This window comes from Platalea leucorodia, assembly GCF_965183815.1.
Source record: "Platalea leucorodia genome assembly, chromosome: 4".
Taxonomy (NCBI): Eukaryota; Metazoa; Chordata; class Aves; order Pelecaniformes; family Threskiornithidae; genus Platalea; species Platalea leucorodia.
Window position 1 is genome coordinate 102,921,034 of NC_138826.1, and position 17,721 is coordinate 102,938,754.

A 17,721-nucleotide genomic window follows, 5' to 3' on the forward strand; every position below is an offset into this window, starting at 1 on the left:
CAGATTTTCAAAAAAATGTGTATGATGTTGCTTTCAAAATGCACCATGAAAAAAACCCACCCCAGACCAAAACACTCAGTTGCATATAAACAGTTCTTCTTTCAAATAGGCAAGATGTTTCTATTTAGTTGAAAGTCTGCATTTGTATTTAAATACATACAATATCTGAGCATTTTAATAATATTTTTTAAAAACAGCTAATAATTTCTTCAAGAGAGACTATTTAAGAAAATCACTGGATAGATCTACTATTGGAGCTGTTTGTAAATATGATGGAGAGAAGCTAGATGATGACAGAAATGGAATCCCATTCTCTCCCTTTCTGTTCAATACCATAGCATCAGCTGAAGAATGTTCTGTACTGCTACCTTTTTCTAGAAGTCTGCGGTAGTAGTGATGTGTACATACCTATTCATAAAAATAAAAATCCTAAATACCTGAGTAATAACTGAAAAACAGATGTAATCTAGAGATTAATGTGTAAGAAGGCAAGCTTCATCTACAGATTTGTGTTGCAGTCTGAAAAACTGACTTCCACACCTGTGAAGGTTCTCCCCCCACGGCTGGGGCACTTAAGCAGCTCTCTTTCCATGTGTATACTCGAGGTACACAGTAAGATATGACCAGCTGTTCTCCTCGATGGGAGAACTGTAACCTGCTACTTTGATCAAGCAACCTGTTTACACAGTACTCCAAAAAACCCTTCTAAGTTCTTTTATCAAATTTTTTTCAAATCAAACTTTTCTAACTTCTTTTCTTATATCAAATTTCCTTCAAATCACCAGATAGGTTGAAAAATTGCTCAGGTGACCACAGCCAGATATTCACCAACTCTCTACTCCACTCATTCCCAAAAGCGAGGAGTTCTGTGGACCGTATTAATCAAATTGTTTTCATTTTCCTACTAGTCTTCATTCTCAGGACAACAAGGAGTACAACGGGATTCCTGGCTGCAAGTTGAGAGCAGTGTCATGGAGCTACACTAAAACGAACCCACGCGAAGGACAACCTCAACCAACTGTATTACACAGAACAACCAAAACCGCACAACAGAAACCAATGAGAAACAGGGGCAGACCGAAATCAATGAACACTCTGGTAACACCGAACGCCTAACAGGTTCTAGGGTGCCAGTCGGGTATCGCTGCTGCACGCCAGCGCTCACGAGAGCAAGGATCCCAAGGGCGCACGCGCTCGCCCAGACGCGGGGACGCTCCCTCCCTCCCTCCCTCCCTCCCCTGAGGACCCGGAGGATGCAGTCGCTGCCCGGGGCGGGCGGGGCGGTGCGAGGGCTCCCCCAAGGCCACCCCCAGAAGAAACCACTCACCCGGAGGAGGCGAGGGCGCTCACTCCCGGGAAGCCTCCTCAGGCGGCGCCCCGGCCCGAGGGGAGCGGTTCCGCTGCTGGGAGAAGCCCGCTCCCGGCGGCGCCCACGCCCGCCCCGGGTGGGACCCGCGCTGTGGCCACCCCCGGCCACGATCCAGAAGTTTCTCCGAGCCCAGGCGCCTCATTGGCTGCGGGCCCTGTCTGTTAACGGAGAGGCCCCGCCCCCCGCCCCCCTGCCGCGGGGCACAAAGGGCGCGAAAATGAGGCGCCAAAAGCCGGCGATGGCGGTGGTGGAAGGCCCGGCCCCCAGGGGCGGCGGCGGAGCCTGCCTGTCACAGAGGAAGAGCGAGCTCAGGCTTGGAGTGAGGTCCAAAAGAAAACATATTATAGATCTTCAGTCTATGTTCTGTTTACTTAATGATCAGGAAAAAGACCTTAAGAAGGAAAATGAAAAAATATTGCTTCAGAGCGTGTAGCTAGTAAGTCCTTAACATGGGGAACTTCTCTTTTTGTAATGCAAGAAAAGAGCTAACATCTGTTTTACATTACACTCAACTGTTACTCTTCTGGAAGAAGACTTTGTAATCAGAAAATTCCCATGTTTACAAACAGCTTCAGTGGTAACATGTATCTTAGAAAATAGGTCAGAGAACAGCTAGTACATCAGGTATCCCAAAAGAGGGATGAACTCCGGCCCAGCCTAGAAACTTATTTCTGCAACTCACATGAGAACACCTCTAGTGACAAAAACTGTAGGCTCTCCAAGCAGCCAACTGTAGTTAAACGCTAGTCCAGTACTTAAGAAGCCTCATACAGAGTTCAGCTGAATAGCAAGGAAGGGTCGACTTGATACTACTCTCTAGGTTCCAGTGCTTGGCTAGATTGCCACTGACTGCAACAAGGGGTTGATACCTAGCAAACATATAAACAGTAATATTTAGGTGTTTGCATCAAGACCTGTGTACCATTATCAGCACCTTCTATCAACATTCTCAAATTTTGTTCTAAGTACAAGACACAGCACCATGGAAACATTGGTTAGATAGATAGGCAATGTTGAGGTTATGAAGTCCAGCCTCCTCTGTGGTAATGGTAGATGAGTCAGCTGTAGCTATGTCAAGCCAGGTTCTAAAAACCTCCAAGATGGAGACTCCACAGCTTCTCTGGCTGACCTGTTTCTTTGCTTCACTACCTTCATACTGAAGTTTTCCTCTAATGATCATTCTGAATCTCCCAAGTCACAGCTTGTGACAGTTAACTCTCGTTATACCATCTGCTACTACACAGGAATACCTCCATCATCTTTGTCCTTGAAATGTCCCTCCAAGTTGCTCATGGTAGGCTATTAGACCACCCGTTAAACTCCTCTTTCCCAGGCTACTCAAGTCTAGCTCCCTCACCACTGCCAGGCAGACGGGAAAAACAACTCCTTCAGTCTCCTACCTATGCTTCTTCTAGCGTAGCCCAGCATTATCTCATCTGCAATTAAAGGATGTTGTTGACTCTTACTCAGCCTGGCATCCGTCCCGCACACCCCCGACCCCCCATGCCATGCCATGCTTTTCAGCAGGGCTGCAACTCAACCAGTTGGTTCTCAGCACATCATCATGCTCACTTACCCTGCCCAAGGTGCAAAACCTTCTGCTTCTCCTTGATGAACTTCATGAGGTTTCTGTTAGCTTAATGCTCAAGATGACACTTAACCATTCAGCATGCCAGCTGCATCACCCTCCCTTCAGTTCAGTACTGTCCACAAATCTGCTGAAGATACACTTTATTTCATCATCCAAACTCTCAGTAAAAATACTTAACAATACTAAACTCTGGAGTACTGTGTTCCCAGCTACCAACTGAGATTTTAAACCCCTGCCTACCACCCTTTCAGCACAGCGACCTAGCCAATTTTCAAGCCCTCTAATAGACAGCTTGTCCAGACCATACTTCCTGAACTTACAAATGTGAATGAGGTGGACAATGATGTTAAAAGCCCTACTGAAGTCAAGGTACATTATCATCCACTGGTCTCCTTATTAATACAGTTACGTCATTTCATGAAAGAAAGCAGCCATGTTGGTCAGGCATGATTTGCTCTTGGTATCCACATAAACTAACAATGATTACCTTTATGCATGTGAAAATGGATTGCAAGAGGTTGTGCTCCACAGTCTTTCCAGGGACTAAGGTAATATCCGTAACTCTCACTTTCTGTACAACAGTATGGTTTGTTCCTGAGCTCTTAATATGTTTTCTTAAGAAATCAGTGAACTCGTGGGCTCTCATTTTCCCTAGATGGCAGCTTCTCTGCATAGCAATTCTTTAAATAGAGGGTAAATTCACAGCTTACCTGCTCAGCCTTCCTCCAACTCCTGAACTGTCAACTGGTGATTTCTGCAGCCCAGCTGCTACCTATGGTCATGTTCACCCTCAACTCTTCCCTGTTTGTGAGCAGCAGGTCAAACCGAGCACTAATCCCAACCGCTCCTTTTGCATTTGCATTCAGAAATTTTCACCAACACAGTCTAGAAGCTTCCTCAATTGCTTGTGCAATGCTATGTTACCCTCCCAGGAATTTAGTGGCAGGTGTCTGAAATCCACCACAAGGATCAAGCCCTGGCATTGGGAGACCTCTATCAGTTGTTTATAGATAGCCTTATCCTCTTCTTCAGGTGGTCAGTAACTGCCCCTCGCCGCATCATTACCCATAGTACTTTCCCTTCTGATATTGACCCAGAGACTGGACTTGTTGTTTGTTGCCCAAATAGTGTAGCCACTACAGTGTAGGCATTAGTGTAGACACATTTATGAACAGTCTCTGTTCTGAGAAGGAACATTGTCTCCCTTGTAGCCTTCTACCATACCTATCTTCTCCACATGCATTGCTTTCTCATTTAACCCTGAGATTAGCTCCCTATCGTCCAACAAAACTAGTTTAAAATCCTCCATGTTAGGTTAGCAATCCTGTCCACAAACATGTCCATGCTTTCTTGTCAGATTCATTCTGTCTCTTCTTACTAGTTCTTCTCAAAACAAGGTGCCACAACCAAAGGTCAAAGCCTCACTGATGACATCAATTATGCAGGTTGGATGTGTCACCCTGGGCCATCTTTGCTCTCAGAGTCTTACAGTCACCTTTGATCTCCTCAAGGCCACGTCACTGGTGCTGCACAGACAAGCAGCAAGGGGCAGTAGCTGGAAGGCTAGATGGGCCTCAGCAGTCTCTCTGCAACGCCACAGATCCAGGCTAGAAGCAAGTAAGAAGGGATGGCCAGCGGATGGGTGCTTTTGTCCTGGACAGGGTGGGGTCACCAAACACTGCTGCTTCCTCTTTGTGCTTTGGTCCCAATCCCATGACCTGAGGTGTCCAACAAGCATGCTTCCCGCAATGGGACTCACTCATCCTCCTCTGCTGCCAGGGTCCTGAACCAGTTTTCTAGATGAACAATTGCAGAAAGACAGGGAGACCTTCCCTGCTGCCAGAAGTTATAAGCTTCCAGCCTCCACCCTCCCGGAAACATGGGAATGGGAGGAAAATACTAACATTAAACAGGTGGGAAAACACCAGTTACAGAAAGTCTGCTATCCATCTGTAAAACATAGTAGTTGCTCCAGTATGGTAAAACAGGAATACTGGTCAGATAAGTTTCCCTACGGAGGGACAGGTGTTTCAGGCAAGATCCTGCTGCCTCCAGTCTCCTGAGGAAAGACACAGTATGGGGAGGAGGCCGTGCCAGACTGATTGGAGCATGATTTTACAGCGCTCCTAGGAATAAAACAAAGCTACTCCAGAAATTGTGTACACCTTTGGAGGCTCTCTCAGGCATGGCTCAGTATTATATTCCCTCATTTACGGGCAGTCCTAGTGTTCCCACATTAGAAAAGCTTGGCACTGCATGCCCAGTCAGGAAAACAGTTTATTCAGAGGTGATGGAGGGATTGACTCTCCCCTTTCTTCATTTGCAAAGGGATATTTCTTCTGTCATAGCCCTAGCCTGCTTACCATACAACTGCTCCTTTCAACAGCAGCTAGAAGTCAACACTTCTACTAAATAAGTAGCCTCAATTTTATTTCAGATTTTTCCTGTCTATAGCTAAAATGCCTGAAATTCAGTCTATTTATCTGTTATCTCAAGAAACAGATGCCCATAGAGGACACAAAGTACAGGTGAATCCTATTTTTACTCTCCTCTTACTCTTCCCCTTCCCAGTAGGCTGTAAGCTTTTAGACTGAGGGTTGTGATTATCTTCTCTTCTCTCTACTCATGTTATTGACCAAAAAAAGGGTTATTTCAGTTGGCCTGAGAATTTTTCATGCCTGTAGCAGAAAACTAAAATGAAGATCATCTACCTACCTATAGAAGACCTATATATAGAGAGAAACAGGCACTTTCTTGTAAACATGTTGGAAGTTTGAAATGATGAACATCTCATCACAAAGCAGACAGCCTCAGCACTGACACCAGACTGAATCTGGATGATAGGAACAAATATCTTTAAGTCTTGTAATATAAAATGCGGGAATCAATGCCAGGCCAAGGAGCATCTCCCTGCATGACGGCTCTTCTGTTGAGAACTAATCCTTTTCTGGGGTGAGAGGGTGTCTGGGGTGGACAGCCTGGAAGATTAGAGCTTGAGAGATGAGATCCTAGAGATTAGGACAGCCTCAGCAGAGGAGACAGCTGAAAAGGTGACCTGAGAGTTCTCTCATTTTTACGACAGCCACAAAACCACCTTCCTAGAGGATAAAAAATAAATACACAAATTATAACATATTCAAAGAGAGCTGCAGATTTCTCAGCCATTTTACATACACAATTATTCTTGCATAGGACAGTCTATCCTCTATTATGGCTGTGCTTTGATATTTCTGTTTAAAGTATGTATCTACCATATATATTAGCCTGCTCATTTCCAAATTTACCTGCCTCTTTCCCTTGGGAGTGACTGGGGTGTGGGAACCCATATGAACTTTGGCCAGGCAGCCAGCTGCAAAGAAACTTCCTCTCAAGAAGGGAGAGCTAAGAGGGTTCTCCCTTAAAAAATTAAAAAATGGGGGAAAAAAGCAGCTAAGCTTCAGAACAAGACATTCAGTACCAGTGCGTGAGGGGGATACGGAAACATGGGCTCATTCTTTTCCTGTGGCTTTTTCGGCTGCTTCTGCTGGCTTCACACTGGCTGCTGAAGACACCTCACAGGATGGAAAACCCTGCAGAGGAACAAACCTAAATAATCAAATTGTTCCTTGGGACGGAAGTGACTGTTCTAAGCAAAACTGCTTTACTTTGAATTGATAAAGAGGGAATACAGAATACCACCATGTCTTAAGCAGAACAGGGGACACGTTCATGCTAAGGGTCATTAAGTTATTCAACTTGCTCACAAGCATTCATGCAAATGCACGTATAAGTGAGGAATCAGACACATTAATAAACTTAATCATCAGTCTGGAAATGTGGCTGTAAAAATTGTTTGTTTTGTATTTATTTACCTGAAGACACAGAATCTCTCCTTGAAAACAAAAAACATGTTTTAAAAAAATTAATACTACAGCCTTTGGGAGAAAAGATTTATTTTTATTGCTTAATACCAAACTAGAGGAACTTTATCCTCAGCTGGTAATATTAAACATGATGAGTCAAATGCACTGGTGCTGTTAATGTAAGTGCAAGTTAAATGCTGGATATATTTGGCTTTGAGTGTTGAGGCAGCTTAACTCCCTTGGATCTGGAACTCAAGAGAATGTCAAAACAGCATTAATTACTTCATGAAGGCTCCAAAAGAATATTTTAGGGGAAGAAACACAGGGAAAGGTAAAAAAAATAGAAGAAGCTTAAAAGGATCTGCTTTAATAAAGCCAAACCCAACTTCTTTATTTTTTATGCTATGATGCCCATTCTGCTGCTGTTTTCTTGCACTCGCTGAATGCCAAAGACAGTCTCAGAAAACAAAACGAACAGCTTGAAAGAAAGATCTCTAGCCAAAATCCCAAGGCTGATGATTTCCATCAGGCACAAGACAGAGGAGGGGAGATGGGTAATTCCCAGCTTCTCTCTGCTGATTCTCAGTCAAGCCTGGCTTACCTCCCGGGACAAGAAAGGTGATGCACAGGAGAACAGGGCTACAAGGATGCTAACTTAGAAACCATAAGTAAATCCACTAGTCTGTGAGTGCTGGTAGTCTCTCAGACTACTAGAGACCATCCATGTCCAACTCCTTCACACAGGTGGAAAACAAAACACAACAAGAACGGAAGCCACATATGCACAAAGAGAGCTTGATGACAGAAAAATCCACAAGTAAATTTTGTCTTAAAAGCAATTAAAAGTGAAAAACTATCCCTCAGTGTTTTTTCTTAGCACTTATACCGAACAAGTAAACCTTGGAATATTTTCATGGTTTTCAGATGTCCCACTCAAGTTTTCCTTTTAAATGCAGCTGTCAAAGCCAGTTTCTCTCACCCAATAGCTGAATGTCAGAAGGATACTGCAATACCTCAAGTACTGAAAATGCATTACTGTTGTCAACTCACCATTTCTCTCTGGTATTTTCTTGGTATTCCTTCAACTACAAACATAAATATTGCAAAGTACTTCTCCATTATGTAACTTGCAAGTCTTTTAAATGTTGTTCAGAGTCAGATATTTAAACATGCTAAAAAAGTAACTTGCTTCTCTGAGGATGCTTTAATATTCTTTCCATCATTCTTGTATCATTAGAGTAAATGAGAACAAATCAACTCCCTTTGGGGCAATCAGAGACTTTTTTCCAAAGTAAACTCTGCTATTGTAGAAAAAACACTTGTTTACAGGAGCTAAAACTTTTTTTTTTTCTTTTTAAATATCATCAGCGTGCGTTAATAGAACTGAATCACTTGGGGGTTCCAAAACTTCCTTTTTCACCAGAACTCACATTATTAAGCTGAAACTCCAAATTGGCCTGACATACACTGTTCAGCTTAGCTCTGGATTTCTCACAGTCCCATTACAGAAGTCATCTCAGGAGGAGCATTTGACATTGCAGCACTATTTTGCAAAGCACCGAAACTTTTGTCCTGAGCAAGACCTTTCCAGACCTCTCGAATGGAGGTGAAAGACAAATGAAGCAGCTCAGCAAAAAAGCATTTAGAAAACATAACTGTTGAAATAACTTCATATTAAACTCCTATGTGCATGTAATCAAGAGTGACATCTCATGAAGAAGAGACAACATATAAAATCCTGTGAGAAATGACAATTTATTTCTCCATTAAAATATTTGGTTTGAATTATTCTGCTCTTGCTCAAGAACAGATAGTGGCGGATCTTTTTTCCCCTTGAAGCACAAAGAAAAATCAATCAGCAGATTTTTTTTGTGAGGATGAGGGCATGGAAGAAGATATATTCTTGTATTTACAGGTACTAGAAACCAATAGAGTTGATGTGTGAACAAGCCTGAAGTGTGAACGTTTGAATGTTTCTGTTATCAAAGGCATGAAACACTTTTCAGGTTGACAGACACATATGACAATTTTAAAGCACTGACCTGTTCTGTAAGGAAGCATATTGTTATTGCGTCGTGGCTGTGTGCAGAAACTTTCTAGACTCACATTTGTCATAAAAATGCAGTCAACACCTGAATACTAACTATAACTCTCTAGCCTCACACAGTCCCAGAAAATTATTGCTTGTCTGCTCCCAAGAGATCTCCCATGCCACTACAGTCCTTTCTGCCCACCAAGAGCCTGGACAGCTTCTCCCCGTGCTGCTATCCTGCCTGCCTACTCTGCACTTGCTGCAAAGTTGCCTTTTGTGTAGAGAGCAAATAAATCCTGCTCCACGCTGGGGGCCTGCGCTGGCTGCCCAGCAGTAACCTCTTACCAGGTAAGGCCTGAAGGTAGCAGATCTCCTGTATAAAGCAGGAGATCAGCGCAAGGGATTTTTTGTTTGTTTGTTTGTTTTTTAAATAGGGGAGTAGGAATATCTTAGGCTGGGTAAAAGCACATTTTCAGCCCAAGGGATGGTTAAGACATCAGTGGATGCCTTACCTAACACCTGATGCTACCTCGAAAATACAGCAATGGACCTCGCTAACATTTTTCAGAGGTGACTTTGTTGTATCAGGTATAATTTATCATGAAATAAGTAATGACAGTCATTGGTGATCATTGGAAAGATACTGGCTTAGCTGAAGCCATGGTGACACTATAACACCTCACGGAGCCAGTATCTTTTCTTTTCACTAATAAGATGCAAATATAGAACACATACTGTTATGCAGTATGTATAATATACAGCCCAAACCAATTTTTTCCTGTGCCTTGCCTCACTTAAAAAATTAATGAATCTGTTTAAGTTTTGGTCTATATACTAAAGGGAATCTTAACACTTGTTTAATTACTTCAAGAAGATTATCAACTCCACACTGAAACTTTCTGTGCAAAGATATCATTATTCTTTATGCTTCATAAAGTTGCATTTGTCCCTATAACTTATACAGGGTACAAAAGTTTCTAAGAAAAATATGCAGAAGTAGGGGAAATTCTGTGATCCGTGACATAACTGCACTACTTTTCACGATTTTACTGAGCAAAGGATCAGAACTACAAACATTCAAAAGTCATGAAGGCCTTGTTGCAAATTAAATTGCCCTTAATTTGACTTATTTCCAAAACTGCATAATTAACTAGACTTCAGTGAAGTGCTGGGTGAAACAGTCCAATTGTATTGAGAACCATAAGCAGACTCCAGTTCAGGAGAAATTCTTCACAGAAAATATTCTTATAATTAAAAATACAAGAATTTATTATGGAAGATACAATATAGTCCATCATTCTCAATATTAGACACTTATACAAAGAGTTAACATCTTGAAAAAGCTAAAGATAATAAAGGATGTGAACCAGACACAATACAAGGCTTTTAAACAGAAAATTATATCTTGCAGCAAAGTACCATCTAAAGCTATTTCCAGAAGAATTAGTTTGTGTTGATTCCCAAAAAGTTGACAGTAGAAGACTTTTAGCAAATAATTCTTCTTAAAAACTGCTACATTATTCTCAAAATTATTTATTACCTGTCAGAAAAGAGAATGTGACTTGCAAGTATTCTTTCATTACGAAAATCAGTGTTGTTCTCTCCTCCCCGCACCCAAGACAAGGGGTTTAGATCAGCCAAAAAAGTCAACCTTATACAGGTACTTTCAAAATAAAATAAACTCTGTGTGGAGTGATGATCTACCTGACACAGAATTTCTGGTACTGGTGAAGTGGTACAATAATATCAGTTTGAGTTCGACTTTCAGTTTGACTTTCTGCATCAAAGTTATCCTCTACATCAGTGAATAATTAAAAAAAAAAGAAAAAAAGACTATATCATGTTTGATCTCTATAAATCAAAGAAATCGTTACAACACACTGTGGCCAGGCATCTCAAAAGCAAGTCAAGGAGCTCATTAAGTCCCAGCTAACTGGCAATCATTTCTTTATCATAAAACACAGCTCAAGGCAACACAATGTAAATAAAAACCAGGTGAAAGTGTCAGCACTTACCAAATTGAATCTTTTAGTCACAAAGAGATATAGGTGGTTGGCAGCAGTTGCTGGCCTTGCTCTAAGTTGTAAAGTTGAAAACAAGATCATAGAAGAAGTCTTCGACATCCTAATGTGAACGCCCTGTTAATATTCACTACCTAAGGATGAGCTTAGGCATTTAGTTTATGTTAAAAGATTGTGACAAAAAGTTGTTCTTCAAAGAAAAATGCATAAAATTCTCATCGCTCTATGGACTGTGTTTGACAATGTCAGAGAGCTGGTCTATTACTATTCACTTTATTTTTGATTAAGTTCTTGTGCTGATTGAGCGAACACTGTTTCTCACTGCTGTCACACAAAGGAGGGAGACTGGCAACCTCTGTGGACCCGCAGTAACCCACACCCTAGCAGAACTCTCTGATGAGCTGCTGCAAGATACCCAAGGGTTTAAGAGTTGAAGGGAACGCTCCATTTAGAACAGGCTGAGGAGCAAAAGCTGCTGAAAACCAATAAAAAGTTTCTAAATGCAGAGAAAGTCACAAGGAGGAGGCTGGCAGACAATACCTCCTACTGTTACAAATAGCATCTTTGTCTGCTTAGCAGCCCTGTAGGTGCAGGATAATTTACTCTTATCATCGACATTGTAAGACATTTTTCTGTTTCCTATTTCCAAAGGGCTGGAAGGAACAAAAAAAAAGGGGGGGGGGGGGAGAGAAAAAGACAGTTTTCTGCACAAATTGTAACTGTACAGATTTGCTGTTAAGGGCAGCTGTTTCTCAGAGCTGCAAAATATACAGAATTTCATATATCTGATTCCCTGCTAGAAGCACAGGCTAGAAGCCAACTCATCAAAACCTCTATCAAAAATACAATTTTAACATCTGTTTGGACTTTCACTTATCTCACTGCTCCCAGACACTATTGATTATCATTATCTGCAAGTCTCTAGTATTCTAAAGAGCAGCAGCAAAGGGAAATGAAAGTGCGCATTTTCATACAAAGACAGATAGAGGCTTCTAGGGCAGAATGAAAACTGCTGGTGCTGACTGAAATCCGAGCCTAGCTTCATCTCATCTTCTATAAATACACTGTCAACAGAAAGGAATAAGATACAGTCTAAACTAAAATACTTATTAAAACTATAATGAGAAATAAGGGATTTTGCCAAAGGAGAAAAGGCATCACATTATCAGAGACTGGTTGCTGTCTGCAATACACTTCCTGGGAAGGATAGGAGTGTTGTCTTTTTCTTTGCAGCAAACTTCTCCTCATACCCTTGGTGTATTATGTGCTTGACTGGACCACAGGAACAGGATATAAAATGTATGGACAGTAGCAACTCTGCTGGAGTACCTCATGAAAGTTTTTGCTTTAGCAAAGTCATCTCATCCTTGCCTTGGAAAACGAAAATCTTCAGAAAGCTAGAACCCCAAACAAGAAGGGTATAGGCTTGAAGCCTTTCCCTCTCCATTCTTCCCAGCTTGAAATATGTAGGTGCTCCTATACCTGCTCCCAAAATGTATATATATACACACACCTTCCCATCCTCCAATATTGACATGAATCCAGGGGAAACAATGTGTACTTTGGAGACCTGCACAGGAGATTTTACAACATTCAGTGCTCAAAATCAGGAAGAGCAAGGGAAGAGTCTTCTCTTAATGCCATGGAGTCATCTTTGCACACATCAGGATGATCAATCAGTCTTTCTCCCTCCCTCCCTACCACAAGATTATTTCCTCTTTAATTTGCAATTAAAAAAAGAAAATAGAAAAGAACATCACCCCATGCTCAAAATTCTACCGTGGCAGAAGACAAAAAAAATGAGTCACTGCGATGTTTCAGTCTCTCTGTAGGTTATGGACCAAGAAGAGATAGAAATTTGTTGGTATTTGCCAACCAGCTTTGTTCCATCAACATTCCTACAATTAAGAACCAAAACAAAGAAGCCTTCAAGTACACAAACACAAGAACCTCATGGACTGTATCATCAGAACCACTTCCAGACTAAAGAAACAATTTTTTTTTTGTTTAATTGGTCAAAGCTCTACAATCATGTTTGTTTGTGTTCCTCTAGCACAACACAGACTAATAGCAGATTTTAACTGTTCACAGTGACATATAAAGAAAGATTCAGCAATCACCAGACACCAGAGGAGGGAGGAATCCATACAGAATTTCTACTATAAGTAACGGGTTATCTACTTTGGGGAAAAGTAATAGTTATTTTTTTCATGTTTTCAGGTATTGGAACAGGTTGCCCAGAGAGTTTGTGCAGTCTATCTCCATTCTTGGAAGTTTTAAGGCCTGACTGGATAAAGCCCTCAGTAGCCTGGTCTGTCCTCACAGTTGACCCTGCTTTGAGCAGGAGGTTGGACTGAATGACCTCCTGAGGTCTTTTCCAAACTTAGTTCTCCTATGCCTCTATGTTCTATTATATAAAAAAAACCCAAATATGAAGGATTATCCCCCAAGATTTCAGTGCTCCTTCATCTTGTTACCAACCTGCATATCCCAGAGGTTAGCTTCATGATATACACGTATGGGAATTAAGAGGCAAAAGGAGAAAATGGGGCAAACAGGAAAAAAAAGAAGAAATATTTTCTATCTTTCCATTTGAAACACTGCTCATTCAGAAGTATCTTTCCATTCTGTCAGTAAACAGGTCACAGTGAACACAGAAGCCCTCATAATTTGATGCAGAATAAAATATTACACTTTCTCATTATGAAAGTTGGATCTATGACCCTGAGAAGGATTAAACACCACAGATGTTTCAGTCATAGAACAGCTACACGATTTCATATCACACTAGTCCACAAATGAAGTAGGCAACAATGTCCAAGATTCCTCCTTTGTACCCGTATTAAGATGGCCCATAACTACAAGCCAGCCTTCAGCATAATATATGAAGAACAGTTTAGCTGTAGTCTGGTGTACTATTTTATAGACAGTGTAGAAAGCTGTGTGAGCTCAGTTTAAATGCCACATCCACGTTGGTCGGCTGTGAGACTTCCAAAAATACCTTGCTTTTTTCAGGTTTTTCCTCCCTAAGTTATTGCTAATTTATAGTTGCATCACTATGAAGACTGTCCAGCTAAAATATTTTTACATACCATTTACACTACTGATTAGCAATAGATTATACATATAAATCCAAATATGGTTGCTGAATAGACTGTCTTGGCCTCAGTAATTTATGGGGAACATCACTCTTATCCAACAGAACATGAAGGTATAAATGTGCAAATTAGCTTTGTAGATGGTGTTTGAAATGAAGCACATTGAGTTCTAACATACCAAACTTCTAGACACTGGATGGCCAAGAGCATCCCGAATTCAAACACCTGCCACCTATCTGTTTATGGCAGCAAATGTCTTTTGAAGATGTATACACATACACACAAATGTATGTACAAACATACATAAGTAATTTATATGAGGGTATGCAGGTATATAGACCATAGAACATTCTGCAGAATCACCCAAATCACTGGAGCTGTGACACCGTAAAAGGTGTCAGGAGATCCCTGTAACATAAGTACCGTATAATCTGGCATACCCTTTTTCCAAGGGCTCTCCAGTGACCAAATGGTGCAGATTCCTTCCTGAGGGGACGCATCTCCTTGACTGTGGAGATGTACTTACAACTGAGGGCTTCTGCACACAGGGAGGAAGCACTTGACCTGTTGGCGGGGGCGATGTACTTTGAACACAACAGAACCGAGTGACACCAATACTTACTTGGCAGGCATTATAAATCAACTGGTGTTCCAACTTTTTGATCCCTAGAATCTGCTGAAACATTTCATAAAGCTGTTCCTTGCTCAGAATCAGCTCCGATACAGCACTTAAGGCCATTCTATTCGGCTGTTTGCAAAAGTCCTCTTCTCCCCTGTATATGGCATCGTATTTGGCTAGCCAAGAACTTAACACTGTCTCTTTGCTTAATCCATCGATTTCCGGCAAACTTCGGACTCTCTTTTCTATGTTTTTCTTAAAAACATCTCTGAAGTCATTTGCAGAACATCCCCCACTGTGGACCATTCTTGCAACCCGGTCACTCTTGAGAAATACCTTTTAAAATAAAAGAAGAGAAAAAAAGGAAGCAGAAAAAGTTAGGCATGGACACAAACACAAAACAATCCCTTATAAAGGGATTACAAGCTAATATTTTGCTTCTATGTAAGATGGCTTTATAAAGAAGAGTTATACAGGCCAAGTTTGCTATATTTTTCATACAGAAACAAGTGACCATGTTGAAAAAGTAAGTTTCTGCATTGAACAAGTACTTAAACTAAGTACCTTTTAAAGTATTTATGCATAAATTTACAATAGCTAAGCTAGAATGAAGTTTGAATTAACAGCAGTTAATTTAAAACTTACCTGCAAGATTTAATTAATCTTCCCTCCATTAAAATACAGAAGTCTATAGTACTTGCAAGTAACTCATGGATAAGCTACACTGTCTCAAAACTCGGGAGCATGAGTTAAAATATGATCTTTAAGCCAGCCAAGAATCTCATGGAAGATGAGACAGAAATCCAGGAAAAAAAAAAAATACTAGAGAAATACTACGATCAATATTAACAACAGAGAGGAGAAGACTCAGAAAGATACAGAACTGGTTCTACTACTGTAGATACAATACTGGAGACACAATGCAGGATTCTCTGTGTAAAAAACCCAACAAAAACCAACACAAAAAGCCCCTCCCAAGTACACATACTCTACGATATGACAAGGCAAATTACAACAACAAACCAATTAAATCAGCATCAGCATTCTATAAGAGCTTTTCAGTGTTCAAAGATGTTTGCATTCATCTCTTCTTCTAACACAGGCCTTGGCAAGGTTGATCTTTCCAGCCACCAGCTCATTTCTAGTAGCAAGTCTCATGAAACTGTTCCTCTACAAAATGCAACCAACAAAAAGATGACCGCTGCAGCATGATCAGCCATGTAAACACCTGACGTCTGCCTTGGACAAGGGATAAACTGCATCATGCCATTGAACGGATAACTCGGGGAGAACCACCTGCCTTCCCGCAGCAGAGGGAGATGGGTCGAGGCACTCCGCCCTGCAAGGCTTGGGTGCTGGGGGACTGCTTGGGTGCCACTCCAACACCCCAAGCACAGCTGAAAGGCAAAGAACAGATGCGATACCACAGTCTCAACAGATTTCCTATCCATCACCTTTCTGACTGCTTGCTTTGGAAGATGAGTTAACTATGCATTTTCAGATAATCATTTTAGTCACCAAGAGCTGTGAGAATGCAATGAATGGAAATGGCAGCACAGTAGAGCTCTGACTCCATAAACTATCACATGTTGGAAGATGGTGCACCTAACAATCAACCCAAAATATTACTGTGCTTCATTTGGAAAATACAAAACAGAGCAATAGGAGAGGAGCTAAAAAGCTGAGCAGAGACGAGTGCACAGGTGGGAACAGATCAAGAAAAACCTGTTCTAAAAGTTCCAGTGCTTGTTGATGCATGTTTCCCTGTAACATATTTTAAAACACAGTTACTTACAAAATATGTCTTTCAACAGATATCCTAATTGATATTGTACAGAAGGCTGCAGATTAAGCGTAAATGTACTTGCCCAAACAGATTATTAAAAAAAAAAAAATCACCAATATCTGCTAATCATATTTTATGCTCTAACTGTACCATGATAGATTTCCTTTTTTGGAAACATAAGTATCTAAGGTTAAATTCTTATTCATAAAGGGACCTGATATGGTTACTGTCAATTAATGCTGATATTAATTTCCTAAAAATGCTACACAAATATTGAATCTCATTTCAAAACAAATAATGATCAGAAATTCCACTCAGCAATAAAACTTATCAACACAAACAAGTACAAGGATATTAAGCCTTTCCTTGTTTTAACAGTCTGCAATTACAATTGATTCAGTCCTCCAACAGCTTCGCTGGAAAGCAAATAGAAAAAAAAAAATTAAAAAAGATTACTTGAAACTAACTTCAGCTACTTTGTATTGTTCATAAACAGCATTAAATCTTCCATCACATTAGTTTGCATAGTCAATGAGAGAAAGCAGATGCAGGAGAAAGAATGAAATTAATAATATTCATAGTCTCTTCGCCTCAAAAATCTCATGCTTATCCAAGATTACATGACCCTATGTATTGCTAGTATAACTGGACCAGCGTAATAAAAAAAAAAAAAAAAAAAATCTGAAAAACACACTGTAAGATCATCAGAATATCATTCACCTTTCATTACCTTCTTTCAGTCATATTATTCAAAACCATTCATCCAGAATGCAGGGGCTGAAAAGCTGCTAGCAATTCCCTTGACGTATGAACCAGACTAATTAAAAATTTATTTCTGATTTTGAAGTTGATTTTTTAGGAGACTGCAGGAAAACTCTCTTTCATTTTTTCAATTCTTACCTGTGGAAGGGGAGTACTATTGTAAAACTTGGTGGCTGCAACACTGACAAAATGATGCACGTTCATGTTGGGCAAAACAAATTTTTATATAGGTATGTGCAAATACAAAATACAATTTACGTGTATCCCTGACCTTAAAATGTTCTCTTCTGAAGCATTTCAGGTCACAAACTGTGTTTTTATTAAATATTCAAAAATTATTCCAAGATAATTCTTTCACAAAAGATATGGTGCATATTAAAGGAAATTACTCAAAATATAAACTCAAGGTGTGAATAATTGACTACAAAAAATACATGCTTGGTTCTGAAAAGGAATCCATTGGACCTAAAGCTCTTATTGTAATACTCCTTTTTGAGTGGCAATTTACCAAAATTTTTCCCAAGGGAAAATATTATAATGTAATCTTTAAAATGAACTACTTGTATTTGAGATAATTAAAAAATAATAATAACAGTTGAAC

General features: G+C 40.4%; 1 protein-coding gene across 6 annotated transcripts in view; it reads right to left on the bottom strand.

Moving 5' to 3' along the window:
- CADPS2 (calcium dependent secretion activator 2) overlaps nt 1-17,721 on the bottom strand; it is a gene marked incomplete at both ends in the record, with an annotated part of 322,949 nt that overhangs the window by 200,504 nt on the left and 104,724 nt on the right. For all 6 annotated transcript variants that reach the window (XM_082308684.1, XM_082308683.1, XM_082308681.1 and 3 more), the window contains one exon: nt 14,576-14,908. In XM_082308684.1, coding sequence (XP_082164810.1) covers nt 14,576-14,908 — 333 coding nt within the window. The remainder of the gene's footprint in view (nt 1-14,575; nt 14,909-17,721) is intronic.